Genomic DNA, 25,086 nt, shown 5'->3' on the forward strand with positions numbered 1-25,086 from the left:
TTATTAATTCTATAACTATAATTAACTATTATTAATTATCATTAATTAGTTATAATCGAAAAACGAAAACGAAAAAACCATTAACGTGTGACAATTGAACGACCATCAAATCATCTATTTTTAATTAATTTAATTAAATGTAATTTGTTGTTTCTTTAGTGAGAAGTGCGACAGACGCATATTTTGGATCCTCTCAGTAGTTCTGAGCAGGGTCTGTGACTTCATAATCATTAAAAATCTGGCTGTTTGTTTCATAATAATAACACATAATACACATATACAATAATTAGTACTTTTTATAAAAACTTAATTTTAATTTTGTTAATGTATGCGTTATATATAAAGAATATCAACTTTTTGTTTGTTTTTAATTGTTTTTAATTTTGTTTTGTAATTTTTAAATAATTTTACTATAAAACACTTTTGTTTTTTATTGATTCATTTTAAGCAAATTTTGAAAAAAACATTAAGTTTTTGTAAGATGAAGGTTAAATGTACTTTTTAATATATAAGGATGTTAAAGGAGAAATTTTTTTATAAATAAAAGGTTAAAAAAAACAAAAGTAATTGTCTTTTAATTCATTTATAATTATTTTTTAATTTAAATAATATCAACATTATTATTTATTAATTTTTTTACAAAAATAATAATTAAATTATTTTAAACACCAGGAAAATATTATAACGTTAATATTAGTATTTACTATTTTTTTTTAATAAAAAAAAAGCAAATGAGTCCGCCTATGTTTAAGTAGGTGTGAATAAGAAGTAGGCTTGAGAATTATACCAATCCTAACTTACTGAATACCATCAGCTAAGAAACGCAATCTTCACAATCGTTTTTATATTAATATTATTATTTATTTAATTTTCTTGTACTAAAATGACAGTGAAAAATAATTTAAAGCGTACCCAAAAATTTTTAGGGAATACCAAAAAATCTACAATATTAGTATTGTTTATTTATTAATTTTTTTTTTAATAATATAACAATTTATTAAACTAACTATTGGGTAATTGGATATTTCTTTATTAACACAGTTTTTTAAAATAATTTAGTTTTTAAAAATATTTTTTTATTTATACCTCGACTCAGCTGACTCTGAGCTTCAAATTTGGTAGAGCACGAGTACTAGGAATAAGTACTTACAGTCACAAAAAAATTATTTCCGAATAATTAAATACAGGAATTACTTCCATGAACACTGATGAGAGGTATTGGGCAATACACAAAACAGCTGTATGGTCAGCCAAAAATTCAATTTATTAAAAGAATATAAAACTAATTTCTGTTGTTATAGTTCACTACTTTTCGAAAACATCTTTATAAAATACTAATGAAGTATATACTTAGGAATATCTAGAAAATGAAAATACATATTGAACTTAGCAGAAGAGCAGAGATCTTATGTCATTATTTAATTGTAATGTTTGTAACATATATTTATAACATAAATTTACAAAGAGGTTTTTCGAACAGTTGTGAAACTACAACAAAAATTTATTTTGTATTATTTTCTTATTCAATTGAATTTTTGGTTGTTTCGAGTATTGTCAAATACCCATCATCAGTGGTTTTGGAAGCAATTCTTGTATTTAATTATTCGTAAATAATTTCGTTGAGACTGTAAGTACCAGAAATCGAACGTTTGTAACACATATTTATTACATAAATTTATAAAATACTTAATTTAACTTTAATCATTCAAAAGTTAAGATAATAAATGAAATTAAAATATATGCGTATATCGAAAAATTCAAAACTAAATATAAACTCAACCCAAGCAGAATTAATTAGAGGTCTTATAATGACAAGATTTTCATTGATTTAAATTTTTAATTGAAAATGTTACGGTCGATATGGATTAAATTCTGAATTAAGTTGGAACTCAAATTCTGAAGCATTTGAATGAAAATTTCAGAAATTGATTATGAAGTATATAATTATGAAAAGTAGATGAAAGTACTTAGGAGTGAATGAAGACTGAAGTGTAATTATAATAAATATGTAACTGAACTATTGATTGCATGCAGTTTTTTTTTTTGAATTTTTTAAAACAATTGTAATTTTTAAAAATTTTAACTAACAACCACACTTATAATATTATAATTAGGAACCCGGTCTGTAGTACAACCCCTCTAGAATTTGAAACCAGAAGTAAAGAGGAGTAGCAGTAAAACTAAAACTTTCTCCTCGCAAAGTTCTAATTAAAAACTTTTTTCGCAATAAAATAAAAATGTGCCTAATAAAATTATGAACTCAAAGCTACGGAACACCTGAAAACCCATTTAGATGCCTACGCTCCCTTATTAGTGACTTTAAGGTTCGATAACCTTCTCAGCCCAACTTATTCACACCTACTTAAATATAAGCGAACTCATTTGCTTGGGCGCATACACACACAAACGCTGTGTAACTTCTTCACAGACATATTCGCACGCACACACACAAAAGTAACAACATTTTCACACACAACGCCCAGAGATGCTGAACAAAACAAAACAAAACAAAGCGAAACAAAACGAAACAAAGCGAAAAGAGTTAAAAGTGTTAATAGAAACAGTCCAAAAGAAGAACAAAATAACCACAAACAACATATTTTAATAGCGGAGAGAACGACACCAACAACAATAACATTAATAATGACACTTAACTCCACGGCAATGTGTGCCTTGATGGATTTGCTTTATGCAAAGAAGTTGAAGTCTGGATGTTAAAGGTGCGAACCTCTCTTGCTTTCTAACAGCGGCTGTTGGGCTGCTGAGTGAGTGTTAACGGCAGAAACGATTTCAAACAAAACAACCAACTAAAGTGAATGTTAAGTCAAGTGTTCCGAATGATGCAAATAGTGGGGCCGCGTTGGCTAAGCGATTTGTATACAAGGTAAGTTGTCAATACTTGAATTAGGAATTTTTGGATTTAAAATAAGTCCGGGTAGGGGAAAATCGCTAGTTTCGTTTTAAATTGCTTTTATTCCTTTCAGAAAAATAAAGGAGCAGAATAAAAGGCTTTGTTTTCCTTATGTGCCATTAACTAGAAATACACAGCTTGCACTGAAAGCGATAAAACTAATCTAAAACAAGCAAAGAGTTTATATGATTTTATATTACTGTTCACTCAAAATAGAGTGACTCCAAGTTAATACACCGCTAGAAACGTTTAACAAAAACTACTATAAGTGCTTTATAGTCACCGGATATTATCATATTGTATTTTAATTATTTATGTTGAAGCTGTTTGAGCCAGTGCACTTGGGAGTTTTTACTTTTTATTACCTCGAGATATCGTCAAAATCCCTCTTTATGCTTTGATTGTGTTATTGTTTATCATTTCATCTGACTAAACAATAATTGATCTCAGATCTGCATACCTCTCCGAGGAGCCTGCAATCATTCTGAGATTCGATAACGCGGTGTTGGTAAGTCTGTCAGTTTTTGCAAATAATATTAGTGCTCTCTCTTTTATATATTTTTTGATCGGATTAATCTTGAAATACCTGAGGATGTCACTCGTCATAATGTATCATGGTACCTTGAAAAGTCTTCTCAGAGCCTGGCTTTGTGCAATTTTTAGCTGGCGAATAATAGTGTTTAAAGCTTTGCTAAACGCTACACATCCATATAGAAGTGACGGACGAATTCTATTTTAAATTGAATAATAATTTGATACGTATCAATATATAGGTAAGTCGATGGCTGAGACCAGGACTATCCAGACCAGATAAGATCGCGGGCCAATACAAATCACTGAAAAGGTTGAAGAGCTGTAGAAATACCTAAATACATATGTTAATAATTTTTCCGAAGAATAATAAAAATATGGCGATAATGTTGAATCTAGTTTTATTAATTCTTCATTAATTTATATTTACAATTCAATCAATGCCAACATTATTAATATTAGTTGTTGCCACACAAAATATGTACATATTACATTTTTAATGTAATAACTTACGGCATTGGATACGAGTTTTTTGAACTAGTTATATAAAGAAATATGTATATATTAATGTCTTCGTAAATTAAGTCAGTTAACGTAAAGTGTAATACATTATTTAAAACGTTTTCATTTGTTTATTTGGGATACCATAAATATAAAATAATATAATGTTACTAAAATATATTTACTTACTTACACCGCTCTACTACGTGCGCGCCTTCTCCAGTCTCGTACATCAATTCCAGTTAGTGCTCCTTCAACTTGATCGCTCCACCGGAGACACGGTCTACCTCTACATCTTTCTCGCTGGAGCATGTTCATCTATTGCCACGACAAGATCAAGCCATCGAAGCCGTTGGATGTTAATTCGTTGAATTATATCAATGTTGTGATAAAGCTCGTACCGCTCGTGGTTCATTACTAAAATATAATGAAGAAAAATTTGCCGAATTGTGTTAGATTAGAAACATGTCGCGGGTCGCATAAAGATTAGCCGCATAAGGCCCGTGGACCGTGCTTTGAACATCCCTGATTTGGATGTTGCACGAGTCAGGAACAACTGATAAATTTGTTTAATATTCTCTTAATTTCCACAAAATTTCTTGGTTTTCAAAAAGATCTATTTATTTATTTTTTTTTTCTAAAACATCCATGAGTAGTACAATCTTAACTATTTGTTATTTTGTTACTATTGCTGAATTGCACTAAATAGGTATTAAGTAATACGTGTGCTGGTTTACTGAACCAGTGTTCAGCTGTCATAAAAAAGATTTATGAAATCTATTTTTCATTGAGGCAAAAGAATGAGAGTCGTCACATATATAAAGACATAAATATAAACATATATAGGCATTTACAGAGTAAATGCTTAATTGATTCTGTGAGTTTAGTTTCTGTATAAGAATATTTTAACAACATTCCTTATAAAATATTAAATAATTATTTTAATGTTTGAATTCATTATACTTAAGTTAAGTTAATAGATCCGTATGAGTTACAAGTAAGATCATTCTATTAAAGATTTTATGAGTTCATTAATTAAGTAATTAAGTCAATTTTGTGCGTACTCTCGCGCTTGATTTTCACACAATACCACATATACAATTTTATTTGATTATCTCATTAATTACCACTAAAATCTACTGGAATGAAAATTTTATATAATTGCACTTAGGATGCATAAAAACAGCTATTAAGGAACTTCAACATATACAATGACTTGCAACCCTTTACCCTTCGAATCATAAGTCAGACTATTAAAATAAAAATTTTTTTATTGTATTTAAATGAAATGACATTTGATCAATCATAATTTTTCCAAATGAATAATTTCAATTTATTCATTCTCAGGCATTAAAGGCTCTACATACCTAAAACTCACTATTTCTCACTCTTCACCCGCATTACTGAGCCTTAAAGTAACTGCAACAACACACAAAAGAAACAAAACACAAATAATATGAATGCCCGGACAGTCCGACCAAAGCCGATACTCGCACAGAGTAGCAATACGAAATGAAATTGTATCTTGTATCTGATATCTATTAATGGTGCAGCGTTATAGATATTAGGCTGCGTATTGTATACTTTATGAGCATTAATAAATTTTATGAGCTCTTATGAAATTAAGTCAGTAACCCGCATAATTGTATACAAATTGAGTAGCGATTATTATGAATATTAATTTTTGACAAATGAGTTCACAAGCGTAAGCGTACGTTAAGATACTTTCTTAAATAAATATAGGCGCTTTCTCGAATTTGTGAGAAATACTTGAAATAATGTGTAGTTACCAATTTCATTGAATTTTTTTAAGGAAATTACATTTTTTGTTGATTTTATCTTGCATAATTATAACAATATATAAATTTATTATATTAATAGAGGCAGAACCTAATAAGTTTTGCTTATATAAAATACTCATTCTCCAAATGACTTAAAACTGGGTTTAAATATACTTTAATCTAAAAGAATGGATTCAGATTTGAATATTAAGAAGCAAAGAATTTCATTCAAATAAAGTCAACTGAAGACCGCAGCCAAAAAAAAAATATATAGCAGTGTCTAATATTAGCACAAAATATTTGTATAATTTGGCTTTTTAAAAACCAGAAAGAATATTAATTTTCCTAACAATTTCATAAGCAGTTTCATTGAAACAGTGGCACAGTTAGAATTCTGCAATGGGGGCCTCTAAACATAAAAAAATGGTGTTTATCTGTTGAGAGTTCGGTTGTATATTTTTAAGTCATGTTCCTTATAACGTACGCATGTATCGTCAATAATATTTAGTATCCTTAGCCAAGACTTTCTTTTCGTTATCTTTAGAGTGATGTTTTATAAAATAGGTTCCATCACGGATTATAACCATATATTTTCACCAGGAAGTTTTCGCTACATGGAAGCTGTATGTCAACTCGAAGAAAACAGTGTTAAGGATCGTGCTAGCATTTAACAAGTTAAGTGCAATCAAACACTTTCCCTTGTGTACACATTCCTTTCCCCTCTTTTTTATGCTGGTAGTGTATTATGTGTTGATTATATTATTAAGGGGGCTGAAGTATCTTACTATTCTCTCTTCACATGAACATATCACTGTATTGAAATTTATAATGTGCGTTTCTCACGAAATATATAGTAGTTTAACTTTATCTATCTATTATCTATCTATTATCTATAGTTTATCTTTATCTATTATAAGTTTTAAATACAATCTGTAAAATTTAGTATTACTTATGGATATAAGATAGAATAAAATGATATGTAGACATACGCGAGACACTGTAAAAAGATTAAAATTACAAATAATAATGAATATGTAGTTGGCTATGTTTTATAACAGTGAGTTTACGATTATGATGCAGGCATTATGGGTTCTATTTGGTAGATCCGACATAAAAAATCCTCTTAGTTGACTTGAATGTTTGTTATCTGATAATAGCTTTTATGCTTGTGAGTTCAAGTGATTTGATAACCTTGTTCGGCAGTTTTTGCTGACTGTTTATATCGTTTCAAACACTGATGATGGTGGAGATCGCGCTGTAAAGTATTATTTGGGATATACCATGGAGCAGTAGCACATAAACGAAATATTTTTGATTCAAATCTCTGTAACATAATATCGTTATAGTAGATTTAGCAGCTGTTTCCTTAAATGCAGGAGTTCCCACAAAGTTTGTATTGCAGACGTCATAAAATTGTGATAATTTAGTTTGAAAAATATCTATTGTCAAAATATCACTTTTAATATATTAGATCTTATAAAACTAATATTGTTGACCTCGTAAAATTGTGATAATTTAGTATAAAAAAGTTACTTAAAATGTTACAAGAATAGAAATCCATTATAACTGAGTCAAATGTTTGACAGTTCCGCCGTTAGGAACTGCCAAATTTCTTAGATACTTTGTCCAATATAGTGTCTTCGCGTTTTTTATTATTACTACATAGAGAAAAATACAATATTAAATATTATAAAAAATTCAATTAAAGTTTTTAATTTTTTTTTGAAATTTTTTTGATACAGAAAATAAAAAATTAAACATACTTTCGGGGGGAGCATGAAAAAAAATTTGAATGAATACTTTCAATTCAGCGTTCGACTGCGTTTGTTTTGCTGGGCACGGAATCCAGTTTTGTTAACTAAAACAAAAGCCAACAAGCGCAGAGGCAAAAATCATTTTGGCCAATTCACGAAAAAGTCACAGAAGAGCCGTTTTCTTGCTGGATTTTAGGCTTTTTAATTTAATTGAAATTAGTTTTAAAAAAATCATTTCATGTATATAAACAATGTATTAAGAAATTAATTAATAATAGATAGCATGTATTGAATAATTTTGATAAACAATTTGCTTTAGAAAAATTTAATTTATATATATATGTATATATAGATACACTCCATATATACACTCCATTTAATAAAATATTTTATAAGGTTTAAGATACTTTCAATTAGTTTTAAGAGAAACCATATATGTTGATATAGTACGTACTATGTATCAAAATAATCATATGAGTAATTTATTTTTACAAAAATTTAGTCTTTATTAAAATATATATTGTACATTTAACGAAATATTTCACAAAGTTTGAGAAATTTCTATATATATTTCAAAATGAATTAATTTTTAATTAAAAATGGATCGTCCTCCATTGAAACGAATAGAGAGGACTGAGAGTAACTGAACCCCCTACTACTTTATTAAATTATTAAATTTATTTATTTATTAAATTATTGTAAAGTATGTGTTTTTTACTTGAATTTGTTTTTTTAAATAAATAAAAAAATAAATATAGAAATTAAACTTTTCATTAAAAAATTAGTAAATAACGAAATTATTATTATATACCAAATAAACTGAGTGTATCTTATATAAATCATTTGAAATTATCCTATCGAAGCATCGGTGGTTCAGTGGTAGAATGCTCGCCTGCCACGCGGGCGGCCCGGGTTCGATTCCCGGCCGATGCAAGTTTTTTTTTTAATCGGTGTTTGGTTTTTTTGATTTCATGAAATAAAAATAAGCTTAAAACTAAATTTACAACTACGTCATATAACCTATTTGGACTTATAGTATCAATTTATGGTGGTCAACTTGCGCAACAAATATTGAAAAAATACAAAAAGAGCAAAACTTCATCATACGAAAAATAACAGGAACCCCTTGGTATGTAAAAAACTCTAATATCCATAAGGATCTAAACATCCCACTAGTAAAAGATGTTGCCCGAGCATATATAGCAAACTATCTTATGAAGCTTAGTGTACATCCCAATACCCATATGCCTAGCAGTTGCTTCTAACATTTAGAACTTCGAATCTGAAAAGAAACACTATTGACCCACTGAATTAAATTTAAATACATTAATATTAATATATTATATTGTCTTAATTTAGTATTGCAAATAACTTACAAACTAAGGCTTTAAAATCCTCAAGTCATGTGCAATTATCTGGTTAACATGGTCTACCTATAATAATATCAGATCCTAGGAACTTATTTGAAGAGACCGCGTGAACACTGCAAGGCTTACTGCAGTTCGTTCTGTTCATTGGTGTTTAGGAACCCACGCAGAAAAATTGTGCATTCCTTATAATCCTCACTGCAGAAATTGTGGAAATCCGCAAGAAAAAGAAACCATAATACATATACTGCGTGAATGCCTGGATTTGGTGTCTAGAGAAATAGGTTTTTAGGAAGATACTTCTTTGACAGTTTATTAGACCGTTCATCGATGAAGACGAGAGACGTATTAAATCATTTAAATTCGACGGAATGGATTTTGGTCGTACTTTTTTATACTAGGGGTTCTTGCGAGCAATGTAGTAGCGAAACGGCGAAGAATCGTTACTTGAGGAACATTGAAGTTATCCAATAGACTGCCTTTAAATTTTTATATTTAATTAAGACTTGAATTCTAATTAAGAATTATGAATTAAATTATAAATTTTATAAGTAAATCTTCCAATACAAGATATTTTTTCTTTCATTTCTGGCTATGGCAATTTTTTTTAGAGAATATTGATATATTTAAGAGTTTAGGTCTTTAGGTTAACGAAAATAATTAAAAAAATGTGGTGACGAATAAATAATCTTTACTGCAAGAAATCCAAATAAAACTAGAACCAAAACTATTCCATATAATTTAAAATTTTAACATATTATTTAATATCACAATACATACATTCACTTGAGGCAAATTTTCATGTAATATTTTTAATTAAATTTTAAAAATGACTCCATTAAAATAAACTAAGACTTTTTGATGTATTCGGCAGTGTAGGTAAATTTAAAGTTCACTGCAATTTGTTAGCTGATACAGATTGCTCGTCTCCGTGCCGACTGTTGCAAGTCCCATAGGGATATAGGGTATGAGTTTAGTGTCTGCGTCAAATTATTTGTGCTAACTTTACTACATCATAATCAACACAACCTTTTCATTAGGGATTCTCACCTTCACCTTCGTTATTTGTATTCTTCCGATGATATTTTCCGTTTGTACATATCCTGACAAAACCTCACGTCACCGAAGCATCGTAACACCCCAGAGTACTTTGTGTGATTTTTGTGCTTTTGTAGTCTCATCGCTTATGCAGTTTGTGCCTTCATAAGTAATTCGCACTTATAAAATGTACACAAATCTATACACAAACGTACAGATGCACTTATCTAAAACGTGTGCTCGAAATTACGTAGAAGGATGAGCTCGCATTTGCATTTGTTTAAATATTCTGTTATGAGGGGCCGGATGCTGGTTTGGGAGGGACGAGTTTAAGTTTATGGCATACAACAAATAATGCAAGAAAATTGATTTCCGTTTGATTTAATGTCAATGCAGAGTACATTCAGTTCACTTTAGTTGCAGACATAATGCATTTAAGCATGGACGTATGTATTGACATTTAGTCGTCCTTTATGTATGGAATTTTTGAATTTGCCACTACAATGGAATTTTGTAAGGTAAATTTTGTTGCCTAAGGAGTATCTGCCTTTGTTATTTTAATTTGGTTCTGGTTTTAGTTGATGGATTTTTAATTTATTCGATTTTATATGAAGACTTTCATTGTCAAGTTATGATAAAATCTCTTTTGAATATAACAATGAAAAAAATAGAGTTTTAAATTAATGCAATTTTGGAAGTTAAATCAAAACTTAGTTTCTTAAAATGGAACTTCAAAAAATTAATATATTATTATTACTTTATGTACAAATATGAAAGTTTACTATATCAATAATTAATATATCTATGTATTTATTTAGATACAGCCACTTTCGGGCTAACTGGCGAAGGTTACTAGACGCGAGCAAGAACGATGTACATTTTTAGTGGCTGACTTAGTAAGTAACTAATTATGAATTTACACTGATAAAGAAAGTATACTGTTTTCTTTACAGAGACTACCGTCTGTGTAAATACTACGTTAGAATAAATACTGTTATTAAATATTCCTAATGAACTCAAGTTGAAGGACGGACGACGATCAAAACTTTAGGTGTATAATGAAACTAAAATTTAAAAACAAATACTAAAGTCAACATGGGCTTATGACGCAGAAACTTGGAGGTGGTGGTTGGTTATTTGCAATGACAGACAATTAGATAACTTTACGATTTTTCACCATTTCGCTACCACTTTCCTCGCAAGAACCCCTAATATAGAAGAGTAGAGATTTAATCCATCCTGTCAAATTAACATTATTTAATACACTCTCGTCTTCAACCATGTGCAGACTGATAAACAAGCATTGCCAAATAGATGTTCGTTGTAGATCTGGATTGGTTTAATGTTTTGATTGTATAACAAGACTTTGTACTTTAAACATAAGAGAAACTGATATCCGATTAGCCAGCGAAGGCTTATAACCTCGAGCTTCGTTTATAGATAAATGATATGATTTGTGAGTTCTGTTGCATTAAAAAAAACATTGGATTTTGTAAAGGATTTGACAGGCACGAATTTTAAGCCTGACACTTGCAGTCCAAAAAAATTTTAAACGGACTAAAATCTAATTAAAATTCGGTAAAGGATTTTGTTACAAAAATCAACTTAGTTAACTATCAACTTAATATTACATTTCAGTCATATTTGTTCTAATATTTATTCTTCGATTATAAAAATATGTGTTGTATTTTAAATGACATGTAATTTATGATTTTTAATCCTTAATGAGTTTTATACCATCTCCACTTCAGAACATTGCTTATATTCCTATTTAATCATGCACATCGTTTGTTGTCATCGTTACTCCTCTCTGTGTCTCTTAATTTGTGGGCATTTGTTGATTTATTTAATGGTATGAACCATTTTGTTGGAATGATTTTTTAATGAACCACACTGGCGTCTATAATTGCAATGCAAAAGGGAATACAATTTGCAGATTACTATCTGTGTTGCATCTAAAACTAGTGCTGTTCTTGGTTGGTACCATTGTTTGCATTTTATTTCCCATATTTTCATTTTTAATATTCATATATGAACTCCAATTTACGAAGCATTGCATATTTATTCAAAACAATAAAATGCATATTAAAATGCAATACGAATGCAACTGCATATATACACAATATGCGTCTGTATCCAGAACTGCACTATGCAATGTGCACTGTGCACTGTGCTTTGTGCACTGTGCATTGTGCACTGTGTGCTTTGAGTTGGGAAGTGGAAGTAGGCCTGTGGGTGTTGAATTAATGGGTGAACATATATGACTGATGTGCTTCGCAAGGATTGTTTGCGTGTTTGTCAACGTACGGCATCGGTATGACAAATTCGTGATTAATACAATTTTCACCTGCCTGTTTACAGAAGCGTTCCCACAGGATTGGATATGTCTCTTATATACCGGATGATGTTGTTGATCCTGTTATGAAAGTAGTTCCTATGTATGTGCTGCAATAATTTTTGTTGCCGTGGTTGTTATTACTTCTGTCGCCGGTGCTGTAGTAGCGATTGAAAACAGTTGCAGTAATGTGCATGCGGGAATTTGGAGCACCGCGTTGTGATGATGATTTATTACAGCACAAAGCTGGTATGAACATTTTTTGTAACATAAAATCACTTGAAAATACGTTGAACTTTGATGTAAATTATGTTGAAGGATTTTTATTTGGAAACGGAGTTGCAATCCCAACAAATGCCAATGTGAATGCGAATATTCAAATGTGCATAGCATAATAAATAGCGACGTAGCCAAGGGGGTCGAGGGGGTGAAGCCCTCGCAAATGAAACGAAGGATTATATTTATAAAAATATTTAATAATGATTTATATTACATACATACTTCTTTTTAAGACCAATATTTTTTTTTATAACTAAATATAATTGATAACCCCTTCGAATTGGATATGTGTCGGCGGACCTGGTAATAGGTGTACATATTTAATATAAAATTTCAAATATTTTCATTTTCGTGTTTTATTAAAGCATAAATAAATGCAAATTTATACATATGTTTGCTAAAGTTTAATAAATAATTTTTTAATGAAAATGCGAGGGTACTAAGCTGTGTTCAAATAACAAATTTAGTTGATAACTGATTAAGTCAAATAAAAAGGATTACTTTTTTGGACAATATTTAAGATTGCATGAAATCTAAATTTATTATTATAGATGTGGATAGATATATGTATATATCAATATATTGACCATATCCTATAACCAAAAACAACACAATTTTGGCTTGCTTCTAATAGGTTGTGGAAGACTAAACTTTAATTAATTATATTGGTAAAGGAAAAAGTGAGAATAACATACATATTATTGATATATTTTCACATAGTAAAGAAAATAATAAACCTTCATCTAGACAATGTACAGTATCAGACGTCACGAATTGCTTCCTCAACTACTATGTTCTTCAGATTTGACCCGAAGTGTCTTCTTTTTTACTTACTAAATTGAAAAGGCTACTGCAGAGAAAGAATTAGCATTTACCTACAAGATTATGTCTGAAGAATACCTATATTCGGAGGGGTAGGATAAAACCTTCTAAAAAAAGAAACAATGCAATGTAAACAAAAACATTCGTAGCACTGTGTACAACTGTTAAGGGAGCCTATATAGATGAGTATTCAATAGCAATACTTTTTTATTGACTTGTTATTTGCACCGAATTTTTATGTCATATAACTTGAAACAAATTTGTTTTTGGGAAACAGTTCTGCTCATGTTAGTAAAGCTAAGTATTAGTTCCGTTGCTTATAAACTCAAAATAAAAGTTCGATTTTGACTTATGGTATATCAAAAATATTATTATCTTAACTCTTTTCAATAGTTGCCGACTTCCTGAATTTCTTCAACATTGAAGAATACTAGCTAATAGGTACTTTGTTTTCATTCATAGATAAGTATATAACTAAGTACAAGATTATTTTTTTCTTAAAATGTGAAGATTGTGGCTACATTGCCAGCGATATAATGTCCAATAAATAAGTTTCTTTCATTATTAGCTTCGCAGTGTTTTATCTGTAGATTTTGTTGTCAAAGAGAAGGTGATTGGATTTATTCCTTTAACCCTAGCCTCATCCTGCTTCCGTGGATATGTCACTACTACTTCGTCATAACATACTCAGGCGCTAATAATCGATTACAGCTGGATTTCCTAGACTAATGTAATAAACGTTGAAACTTAATAAAATGATTAAGTTTCAAGTAAATTCATTTTAAAAAATAGAGGGTATATTGAGTTTCTAATACATTTCTATAAAGAGACTTTCCTCGTTCGCACTTATTTATTCATACATAAATAAGTTTGCAAGTATTTGCATAGCACATCGCTCTCAAAAAATATTAAGTTTCGCGTAGAAATACAAATATCTGAAGTGAACAACAGATCTGGATGTTGGGAACTCATATATTTTAAATGCAAATGTGAATTTGCTAATTCATCTCGTTGGCTGCTTATAATTTTAATATAATACCATTTGTTCAAGTGCTCATCCTTATTCCTTGGTTTCCAAACGCACTTGTAATAATTTTAGTAGCTGCATATAAAACTGCTTCCTTCCGCTCCCGATGTGCACATGTTGAATAAGGACACTAGAAATGCAATTTCTTTCTTTTGTATTCAAGAAATAATTCCGCAGTTGCATGGAAAAGCGTCTTTCTTGTTGTTGTTAGTGCTGCTGCATCATTAATGGTTCAAGCTTTTCGACTTTGGAAATGCAACTTTTAGCTAACAATTTGCAATTGCATGCACTCACTGTTCCTATATGTGCAACAATCTCAAGTTTAGATTTGAAACATCTGTTAACTTCAGGGCTGTCTATGTGCTATGCATAACTAAGACCAATCGTCCTTTAGTCTTTCTGTTCTTCAGTCAACGTACTTAATTTTGTCAGGTTCGTAGTTTGGTTACTTCGCTTGCGTAAAGTTGCTGCTTTAACTTTTTTATATATAGTATTTCTCATTAAAAATTGAATTCTTTTGTTTCATGTTTTGAATTTTACTTTAATAAAATAGCATTTTTTAAGCAATAATATCTTAGTGAAAGAAACGACTTTGCCAGTTCTTATTCAAATCAATTTAAGTGATGTGAGAAACTACACAAGAACGATTAATATATTAACTCTATAAGATCTCTACATCATTTTATCTCAATATAAAATAACAAGTCAATTTCCGATAAAAAGCGTCGAGTTCTATACAATAGCGAATGAGACAGAATAGAGCCTCTTAAAATATAAGGCATAAAATATGTTTAAACACAAGAGGCGAATCTTATAACGCAAGAAAAATAAAGGACACAAGACGGTTTGATTTCAGGATTAACAATATAAATATCTTTAAGCCCTTTAAGCTCTCAAAGTAGTAATAGATAGCTGGTTGTGAGAGATTTGATGGTACTGTACAAGCTGATAAGCTTGTAAAGGCGAGTTTTCTAATTACAATCATAACATCCGATCATTTTCTCGTATATCCACTTATGCGATTGAAGAAGTATTTATATTAATCGAATTTAAATACGATCCGAAATTCAGCTGAGTTAAAAGCAAAGAAAATAACGCGATTCTAAGTAGAAACAAATCTGAAATTAATCATTAATCATTAATTAATATATTCTCCGATAGCTGCAGCCTCTGAAGGATGGGATATCAAGTACGCTTGATATTTGCAAATTCGGTGAAAAATATAGCGAAACATGCTATCTATTTGCTTTGTTATTAAAAATGATTGTCTGAAAACAAGATGGGTGCATCGATATCGATATGGATTCATCAATAAACTTTTATTAACTGATCACCAATAAGGCTTATTGGAAATGGTTGGATGATGGAATTAAGAAGCTAATATTCGGTATGGATTAAGAAGTCAATAAAAATAATTTCCTTAATTTTATTTAATTTATACACTAATATGACGTAGAGTTTGGAATAGGCATACCAGAGAATAGGTTGAACAAAAAAAAAACAAATGCTGTAAATGCAGCCATTGATATACGCAAGGGACTTAGAGATACAAGTATATTTATCTCTGCTGGCAATGCAGTTAAAGCATTTTAATGTCTTCTAATGCAGCGAACTATATGGAAATTCATCGAAATATTCCATGGGGAAAATACATTTTTTTGAATAGAGGACAAAAAAATCAAATATATTAATCGCTTTCTTACTACCAGAGAAATAATGATCTCACTTCGTTCGAATAAAACCTTCGGTATGCCAAACGCGTAAAACTTAGAATATTAGTATCTATATGTAGCCTCGAAGCTAGCATGAGAAGTCTATCTACTTATTTATTGACAGGTTGGATTTGCGGAACCTTGAATGAAATTTGGTGCTCTTTTAAATTTTGCAATATAATTATTTTTCCTTATCCAAATCTTTTGACCATGATGGACCTAACTCTTAATTTTGTGGGTAAGATGTTCTTATAAAAAATTTGTTAGCTAAAGGAATCTATATACCTACTTAGTACAGACTATCTTGAATGTAGAGAATTTACTTTGACTTGTAACCACCACAGATTCTTGATGTCTACACATTTTCGATATAGACTTTTTCATAAATTATTTAGTTTTATTTCATAGTTGTCTAAAATTCTTCTAGCAAAGATATTGAGTGACATTTAGTTCCTCATAAATTGATTCAAATATATATTTTCTTAAATCAGTGAAATCTATTAATGTAAAAGTCAGTCTTTCGTTGAAAGCAATGTCAATGTAATTTAGACAAAAAATCTGGGTTAATAGAGTTGGTTGGGACCTTTTAAAATCTTTATTAAATGCTGGAAATTTCACTCAAATGGTACATTTTCATTTTATGATATTTAGAGCAAAATAAAATTAACACATAATCATCTAAATTATATAATTTCTGTTTTATCAAATTTTTACGTAAACTTGAGTATTATATATTGTTAAACACATTTTTAAATGTAATATAAATGCCGATGTAATATTAAATCCAATTTTCGCTTCCTTGACCAACGTTGCCTCTCTTCTGCTGTCATAACTGCTACTTCACAAAACTTTGTGAAGTGAGTTGAGCTAGCAGTTTCTCAAAAAGTGACACTATATCTTTTATGCCTTCCACAATAATCGTCAAGTTTTGGTTGGCTAATTGGGAAGAACAGAGTCTTTGCATTAAGCAAATATATTAAAATTGTTTTACTTACCATATCCCATCCATTCCGGGAGGTCTACATCTTTTTCGGTGTTAGGAATACCATTGTTTATCAAGGTTAATTTCTCTTGATCCTTTGCGTAGCTTAAATTCTGCATTTTGCCGTTGAAAGTTTTGACAATGTCACTAAGTTTATTAAAGATCGTACGAAGCTGAGTTAGAATGGGGTCTTTGCCTGCTTTTAGTCTCAACGATTGCTGAAAGCGTAGGAATGCACACTCTAGCTTATTTTTTTCTTCTGCCAATTGCAAAACAGTACTTTTAGTATGCCATATCACATTGCGTAAAAATAATATAAAGTCTTTTACTTCGACATCAAATGATTCCAAATCATCGTCAAGTGCTGTCAATGCCTTGAAATACTGCGATGATATACCTGGGGGAAGATTTAAGCGTGTGACTTCTTCAAATATATTGTCATATGATTTTTTTATTATCACGTCTCCAAGTTTACTCATTAGATTACACAACGTATTGTAAAATCGCTCTCCAACATTAGAAAGATTTATATTAATCAGTTGGATTCTACTTCTTTCGCTGTATGACAAATTATTATAAGAAGACATTTTGTTACTTTCAAAAAACAAATTTCTTCTCATACGCTTTCGAGAAAAATTTTTTTGTGCCGAAGACATAATGGAAAGAGTTGTCCAGTGCTGCAAGTCGTTGATTTCTTATATTGACGTTAAATTCATTTTGTAAACAGTGTTCGTAAAGTGCATAATAAACACAAGTATTTAATAAATAGTGAAAAAAAAATTAAATAAGAATAAATGAAATATTACGTTAATTAATTATTAATTAAAATTTATATTTAATTAATTATGATTATTAACAAAAATGATGAATTAATTTATTGCTGCTGATATACTGAATACAACAACTAATTAATAATATATATTTTAGTTTCTTTAAATTAATAACCGTAAAAATATGTTATTGATATATATACATATATTTATACATATATGAAATATGTATAAATATGTATATCAATTGATATTTTTTATCTGGTTAAATTTACTTTAATAGTTCCTTCATAGATCATGTATTGGTTCTTATCAAAAACCGAACCTTTCCATAAAAGTCTTTTTGTTTCTTATTAAAGCAATGAATTTTGGCTTGACTAGGAGTTAGATGTAAGCTCAGGGCGCTGGATGGTGGAAGTGGGTGCGGAGTTGGATTTGAGTTGTGGACGCTAGATGGTGTGTAGTAGGTAGGCGGCAATATGGGGGGTGGGTGGTGGGTGTTGGTGATGGTGAATACATGTAAGATGTATATTTTTTGTTTGAGAAAAAATTGATTTTTATTGACCGAATATTGATATATTTTATAAAATATTTGAAACCGCGTATATCAACGCTGGTATTGGTAAGTTTGTATGTTGAGAAGTATTTGAAGTTGGATTTTTTTAATATTTGGATTTTTTTCTGTTTACTCATTCTAATATATCTTATTTCATAGTCACAAATAAGGTTTAATATTAATTGTTTCGATATATGTATCGATCTATTTTGTGATCGATCAAATAAATATTCTCTGTCGGTAACATGCTTTATGAGTGTATCTAACTCATTATATTCCAAACAATAAATGTTGAGTGTGAGAGCCATATAATTGCTGTAATAGTCAATCTAATTTTTACCTCAAAATAATCATATTTTATTTAAATTGTCGATAGAATACTAAGGTAGATTCAATTATACCACCAATATTAAATTCTTTCTCTAACTTAAAAGCTTTAATTGCTTTATTTACAGTAAGTTTTCGTTTTGAATGATTTTAATGAGGAGCTCTTCCTTTCTCTATTTAAGTTAGATAAAGTTGATGTTAAAAAGGTTAATTGTTGATTTTTAAATTGAATTGGTGAATGAATTCTTATATATAATACATTATTTAAATGTTTTATTCTGAAATTTATATTGTGCTATTTTCAGAAATGACTTTCTTTGTACTTTTTGGTTGTGCCTAAATTTAAAAGGAAATGTGTGATACCAGTGTTGCTTCCTGGTATTCTTTTTTCCAAAACGTATTAAAATTGTAATAATTTGCTCCTAAAAGGCACATATTATGAAACTTATTATTGAACAACACTACTCTATCTAAGTGACGTGGTACAGATAGCCTCGGCTCTCATGACGAAATTTGAACGACATAACGAATCATGACGGATCATGACGACGTATTGGTTTTTTTCTTAATCTCAATTTTATAATTTGCATTGAAAGCAACAACAATTTTCTTTTTAAGGAACCTTTTAGCACCTTTTAAGTAATAAATCGAAACTTTAGGCAATATTATTAAAGTCCTTAGTTAAATGCCATTTCTAAATCCATATATTGATGAATGGTAATATGATACAACATATAGATTAAAAATAAATTAAACTTAAAAACTATTATGTTTTATGTTAAAAAAAAAACATTATCTAGATATCACCAATAACATACATGCATAATATTGTACATACATTGTGACCGAAAGGTTTTCGGAAATTCTCATTTAAAATTCGCGCGCTGTATATTTTTCGATATTTTAAGTTTATGTAGTTTTGGCAGCAACTGTCCTTAATTACTAATGGCCAAAAATGAAGCGCGATCTGTCGGACAGTTCGTTTACGGCAGCTGTTGAAACCAGTTCACCTCAGTAGTGCGTTGCGAAAAAAACAATGGAAAAAAATATTGAACAAAGAGTTTGCATCAAATTTTGTTTTTCGAACGAAATTTCGTGTGCAGAATCGTTGCGAATGCTACAAAAGGCTTATGGGGAATCAGTTTTATCGAAAACTCAAGTTTATGAGTGGTACAAAGCCTTTCAGGACTGTCGTACGACCGTCGAAGACATGCCGCGTTCTGGACGACCTTCGACCTCTACCACCGACGAAAACATTGAAAAGGCAAAGGAAATCGTGTTCAAAAATCCTCATGTGAGTGTTAGAGAGATAGCACGAGAGCTAGGCATCGGTCGTGAGATGGCTCGTTTGATTTTGGTGGACAATTTGTGTATGCGACGTGTCAACGCCCGGCTTGTTCCGATTCACCTCAATTTGTTCAACATTATCAACGATTTTAAGGCCAAACATTCAATAAATACCATCGAACAGCCACCGTATTCACCTGATCTTGCACCGTGTGACTTTTTCCTGTTTCCCAACCTCAAATTACCACTCAGAGGAACGCGTTTTGAATCCATAGAAGACGTAAAACAGAATTCGCAGAGGGAACTCAAAGCCATACCGGAAAGCGCCTATAAAAAATGTTTTGATGATTGGAAGAAAACGTTGGCATTTGTGTATCGCTTCTAATGGAGCATATTTTGAAGGAGATAAAATAAATATTGATGAAGGTTAAGAATTTTGCGTTTTATTTAAAATTTCCCGAAAACTTTTCGGTCACAATGTATATATAGTGTATGATAACTAAATATTCCCTTAAGTTAGACCTTATTTTAACCAAAATTTGTGCTTTAAAACAGTTTATGATAACACCTATAAAGGTCATGAAAGTACCGGGCTATCTCATTTTACCGGGCCCGGTAATTTTCTCATCTCATTTTTAAGAAATATACTGAATTAATCCTAAAAAAAATACATAATGCCAGGAAAATATGACTTCCTTACGATAAAATATCTAGCTGTTGCAGAAGTGATCACCACAGAAGGACAAGTACCTTAAGCCAACAAAGAATTCCTTTTATGTGGTTTATATGTATAGATTATATATAAATATATATAAATTATGTAAAAAATGAAGAATAAAATTTTAAAAAAGTTCTGAAGAATTCTATTAAGTTGTTCTTGAGTTTTCTTAATAACCATTCCAGAAAGTGGAATGGTTATATGAATTCATATACCGAATTATATCATATCAGAAAGATATAATTCGGATGTTCTAAGGATACAATTTGCCGAATACGTAATGTGTAAAATTTAAGTACTAAATATTTACTAGAGGAGTTTGTAATTTCATAAAAAAATATTGTGGTCGTCCAACCTTTAAATAACCAATCGGGCAGTGCTTTCAGTCTCATATAACCGTGTTTATTGCTTCGTTGTTAAGCAAAAGCTTGTTGACATTAATAAAATTAAAAGTGTTTGGTGCTTTTTGTATATTTTTTAAGTTATAAAAATACAACGAATCTTCTTCTTTTCAATAAATATTTTCCAAATTAAGTGGAGATTAATATTAAACATATCAGAATTAATTTTTGAGAATTCCTAACGAAAAAGAAAATGATACACCAGATACTCTGGAGATTTACCTATGTATCCAGTGGTCTAGTTCTTACAAGTTCATTACAGAAGGACTTTATTCTTGTCCGCTCTATTAAGTCATCAATCTTATTGCAAATCCATCTGATTAAACTGTGTATGTATATGTATTCTTTTCCATACTTGCGCACACTTTAAATGAGTATAGAAATTTGTTTCTTCTTATATGCACGAAACTTCTTCCAAAGTACAGAAACTCGATAAGTCTTAGAGAAATGTTTTGTGGCTTAGCTCTTCACTAGAACACCGTTAGTTGGGTGCAGTGCCAGACCATCATATAACATTCATATACCTCAATTAGCGATTTTTCGCCGTTTTGTTACCACATTCCTCGTGAGATCCCCTAATATAGAAAAGTATAGGCTAAATCCATCCCGTCGAATTTAGAGCGTTATAGAGGTCTATTTGGGTTAACATCGTTACTGAGGTGAGAACTTGCAGCGCTTTATATTCTCCATTATCCAAGTATTCGACAACTGTTCGGTATTAATATTAATATTAATATTAATATTAATATTAATATTAATATTAATATTAATATTAATATTAATATTAATATTGATTATTAGTTCCGCAAACCGTTGGTAGTCTAAGTATCTATTCTATTCCAATTCTACTTAATAACTAAGCTCAAAGTTATTCCTTTATTAACATCATAAGTAAAAATTCACTCAATTATTACATCGTATATCATATATCACATATAACATATTATATCGCAGAGAAGGCTGAGTAAATCTTTTAATTCATTTTTAGAAATAATTACAGCAAATCTGATGTATATTATATATATATAACAGACATGCATAGAGATCTAAGGATCGACTCAGTGTAAAAATATATCAAGAACAGAGCCTTACCATTATTCACAAAAGTCGATACGATGCCCAACCCCCGTCCTAACAAACCTTAAGTCCTTCTCATGACGCACAGGAAGATATGCTAACCTACGATCCGTCATTAGTTAAAAGATAAATAAACGATAATAATTTTAGTATAGTTAAAGCTTAGTGTGGGGCAGCACTAACTCAAACCATAGCACTAACTCAAACCATAACAACAACAACAAATCTAATGTAATGAGTAAAACCTCAAAAGTATTTTCTTTACATAAGCATTTTGTTTACTGTCAACTTTTTCCCCTAAAATGTAATTTCTAGAATAATATTGTTTATATCTATTTTTTATTAATATGGAAACGGAAGAGGAAGAGCCAGAACGTAAATCGAAAACTGAATATTTTAAAATATTTGAAAGAAATGTTTCATTACCATCTGATATACGAGACGTGTTAGTAGTAGGTGGGGGAATAGCAGGTCTGACATGCGCGTATAAATTAATCACTACAGATGAAAGCTTAAATATTCAAATTTTGGAAGCAAACACTGTCATTGGTGGTCAGGTTGGAAACACTAAACTTGGAGATATAGGTGGTAAATGGTTTAGTGATAAACAGCACCATATACGAAGTCTTATGAAACAATTAGGTGTACCAGTACAAAAGAGAGAAATAAAGCGTCCTGACCTACAGCGCTGTTGGGATATTGACCAAGGTGTTCTCTCTTATCTGGTAAAATTCGAACTTAATCGCTATATAGATGAATTGGAATTAACTATAGGTTATTTTAGACCAGGCAGTTTTGAGTGAGTAAATGTGTGCAGTTCAATTGAGTTTTAATATTTTCAGTGAACAAATCTTATCTCTCTGTCATTAGTGTGGATCATGAGTCCCGCTCAATGTATTCAAATATATGTAATCGACTTTTTTTCAACAAATCACGGCTTTTTATGTCCAATGTAGTTAGAATCGTTACTGGGGCAGATGCGCGACAAGTTTCATACCTGCACTTTATGAGCATCTGTTACACTTGTGGAGGACTTTTAAATATAATAACTTTGTAGGTTTCTTACTATCAGTGGTTATTTTTTTATTTACAAATTTTAATTACAGTGGTATTTTAGATACTTTGAACATCCTGATACATTGCTGGGGCTTCAAAGTCAACAATTATTTGATCAACTTACTAACAAAATGAAATATGTGAGATCGGAGTTTAATTGTAAAGTGACATCAATAAGACAGAATAGACGTTGGGTTGAAGTAACATGTGCGGAGCAACCAGAAAAATATAATGCCCGATTTGTTGTCATAGCCATTCCATACAACAAAATAAATGAAATCTCTTTTGAACCACCATTACCAGAAGAATTCACTCCACATTGTGTGGAAACGAAACCACATTTTATTACATGTTTCATTGCAAAATATCCTGATGGTCATTGGCGTGAGAAAGGCTATTCAGGAAGTTTTGTTAGCGGTGATCCATTTATTATTGGTTATGAATATAAAAAAAATTTATACTCAGGCATTATAGTACATGAAGAAGGTTTGGAGGATTCACGAAATGTAGTGCTGCAAGCACTTTCAGTACATTTCGGACGAAAAATGTTGAAACCTATTGAATATCATGAAAAGATGTATGAACTGACATGCTTACCATCTAAGCCATTCACGAAACCATTTAAACGCATTATTTGGTCATCATCTTCAACTTCTGCAACATGGTATCGCGGTTGTTTGGGCGGTGCTGTGCAAAGTGGCATGCGAGCGGCAACAGATGTTATGTATGCCCTCCGTCCTCAAAGGTTATCTTACCATCATCTATCTGATGTTAATCACCGATGCCATGAATTCAAAATCAGAGTAAGTGAGTATGAAGTGATGAAGAGTAAACTTAATTTGTACAACGTTACCTATTATGGTCTCTTCGCTAGTTTTGTTGTAGTCTCGCTGGTAAAACTCTCCGGAAAAATAAAAACATAAAAAAAACTTTTTTAAAATATTGAATATATTTTAAATAAAAATTTTTTCTCAAAAATTATTTACAAGTATTTACTTGCAATAAATGTGAAAAAAAAGAACTAACAAGCAACAAAGGATCAAGTATTATTAATATCGTTGAGTCCACGTACTTTTTAGGGTTTTTGGCTGGGAATAAATATTCTTAAGTCAAATTAGTTAAAGCTTAAGTTTTTTGCAGCTTCAGACTAACTTTCGCTTATTAGTTCAATATTAGGTGAAGGTGTTAGATGGGCCCCGTTTCCTTCCAAAGAGTAAATTATATTCGAATGTTTAGCCTCAATAAGTATCTACAGACGTCTTTGGAATTCAAAATGGGAGCATGTATCGTTGTATTAACTGATACATATATTGAAAGCACTGTGGTATTAGGCCTTAATGGCAGATAATCATGTTCAAATACTAAGACTTTAAGAGTTTAAGAAGTAAGTAAAAGTATTAATTCCAATATTTAATATATAATTAATTGCGTGTAGAAGTCTTTTCTTTGAATGTTATGAGTCAAATAACCAACACTAGGAATATATTTTAAAACTATATGGAAACATACCCAGGTTTTTTGAAATTTTTACTTTGCTCTTACAAAATAATTGATAAAGACCTTCTAGACTGTTGTAACGGTTAACATAACTTTTGGAACTAGATATACTTTTCCAAAATAGTTTAATAATATTTGTAGAAAATCACGAGTGGGTTTTGGTCATATCTAACAAGTACTATGGCTGAAGAAGCATTATAAAACTGAATTCGTATTATTTGTTATCAATAAATTATATTGAAGAACAACTAGTTACGACGTTTTCTCTCAAAATTGCTTGATTTTGATCAAGCTAGGTAGGTATATTATGCATAGAAATTTTTTACTTAACAAATTTAGTTACTATTCCACTAACCG

General features: G+C 30.4%; 2 protein-coding genes and 1 non-coding gene across 3 annotated transcripts; 2 read left to right on the forward strand and 1 right to left on the reverse strand.

Moving 5' to 3' along the window:
- The first annotated feature begins 8,340 nt into the window (after positions 1-8,340).
- Trnag-gcc lies at positions 8,341-8,411 on the forward strand. The gene has a single exon. It is a non-coding gene; the product is annotated as a tRNA-Gly (tRNA).
- An 8,425-nt stretch (positions 8,412-16,836) lies between these two features.
- LOC119662754 lies at positions 16,837-17,593 on the reverse strand. Its single transcript, XM_038072501.1, has 2 exons — positions 17,054-17,593; positions 16,837-16,994 (listed from the first exon to the last, which is right to left on the reverse strand). The coding sequence occupies exons 1-2, from the start codon at positions 17,517-17,519 to the stop codon at positions 16,894-16,896; spliced, it is 567 nt and encodes a 188-aa protein (XP_037928429.1). The 5' UTR covers positions 17,520-17,593; the 3' UTR covers positions 16,837-16,893.
- Positions 17,594-22,516: 4,923 nt separating this feature from the next.
- LOC119688307 (putative flavin-containing monoamine oxidase AofH) lies at positions 22,517-24,155 on the forward strand. Its single transcript, XM_038102986.1, has 3 exons — positions 22,517-22,975; positions 23,047-23,229; positions 23,294-24,155. Exons 1-3 carry the CDS (start codon positions 22,524-22,526, stop codon positions 24,153-24,155), a joined length of 1,497 nt encoding a protein of 498 aa, XP_037958914.1. The 5' UTR covers positions 22,517-22,523.
- Positions 24,156-25,086: the final 931 nt, after the last annotated feature.

The sequence above is a fragment of the Teleopsis dalmanni genome, chromosome X (genome assembly GCF_002237135.1).
Source record: "Teleopsis dalmanni isolate 2A chromosome X, ASM223713v2, whole genome shotgun sequence".
Lineage (NCBI taxonomy): Eukaryota > Metazoa > Arthropoda > Insecta > Diptera > Diopsidae > Teleopsis > Teleopsis dalmanni.

What these genes read in the sequence shown, in the direction of transcription:
- LOC119662754 (XM_038072501.1), bottom strand. Translation starts at nt 17,519, where the DNA reads ATGAGTAAACTTGGAGACGTGATAATAAAAAAATCATATGACAATATA. An exon ending in CCCGGAATGGATGGGATATG is followed by an intron (nt 16,995 to 17,053) that starts GTAAGTAAAACA and finishes CTTCCCAATTAG; the next exon opens with CCAACCAAAACTTGACGATT.
- LOC119688307 (XM_038102986.1), top strand. Translation starts at nt 22,524, where the DNA reads ATGGAAACGGAAGAGGAAGAGCCAGAACGTAAATCGAAAACTGAATAT. An exon ending in TTTAGACCAGGCAGTTTTGA is followed by an intron (nt 22,976 to 23,046) that starts GTGAGTAAATGT and finishes CTCTGTCATTAG; the next exon opens with TGTGGATCATGAGTCCCGCT. An exon ending in CTTTTAAATATAATAACTTT is followed by an intron (nt 23,230 to 23,293) that starts GTAGGTTTCTTA and finishes GTGGTATTTTAG; the next exon opens with ATACTTTGAACATCCTGATA.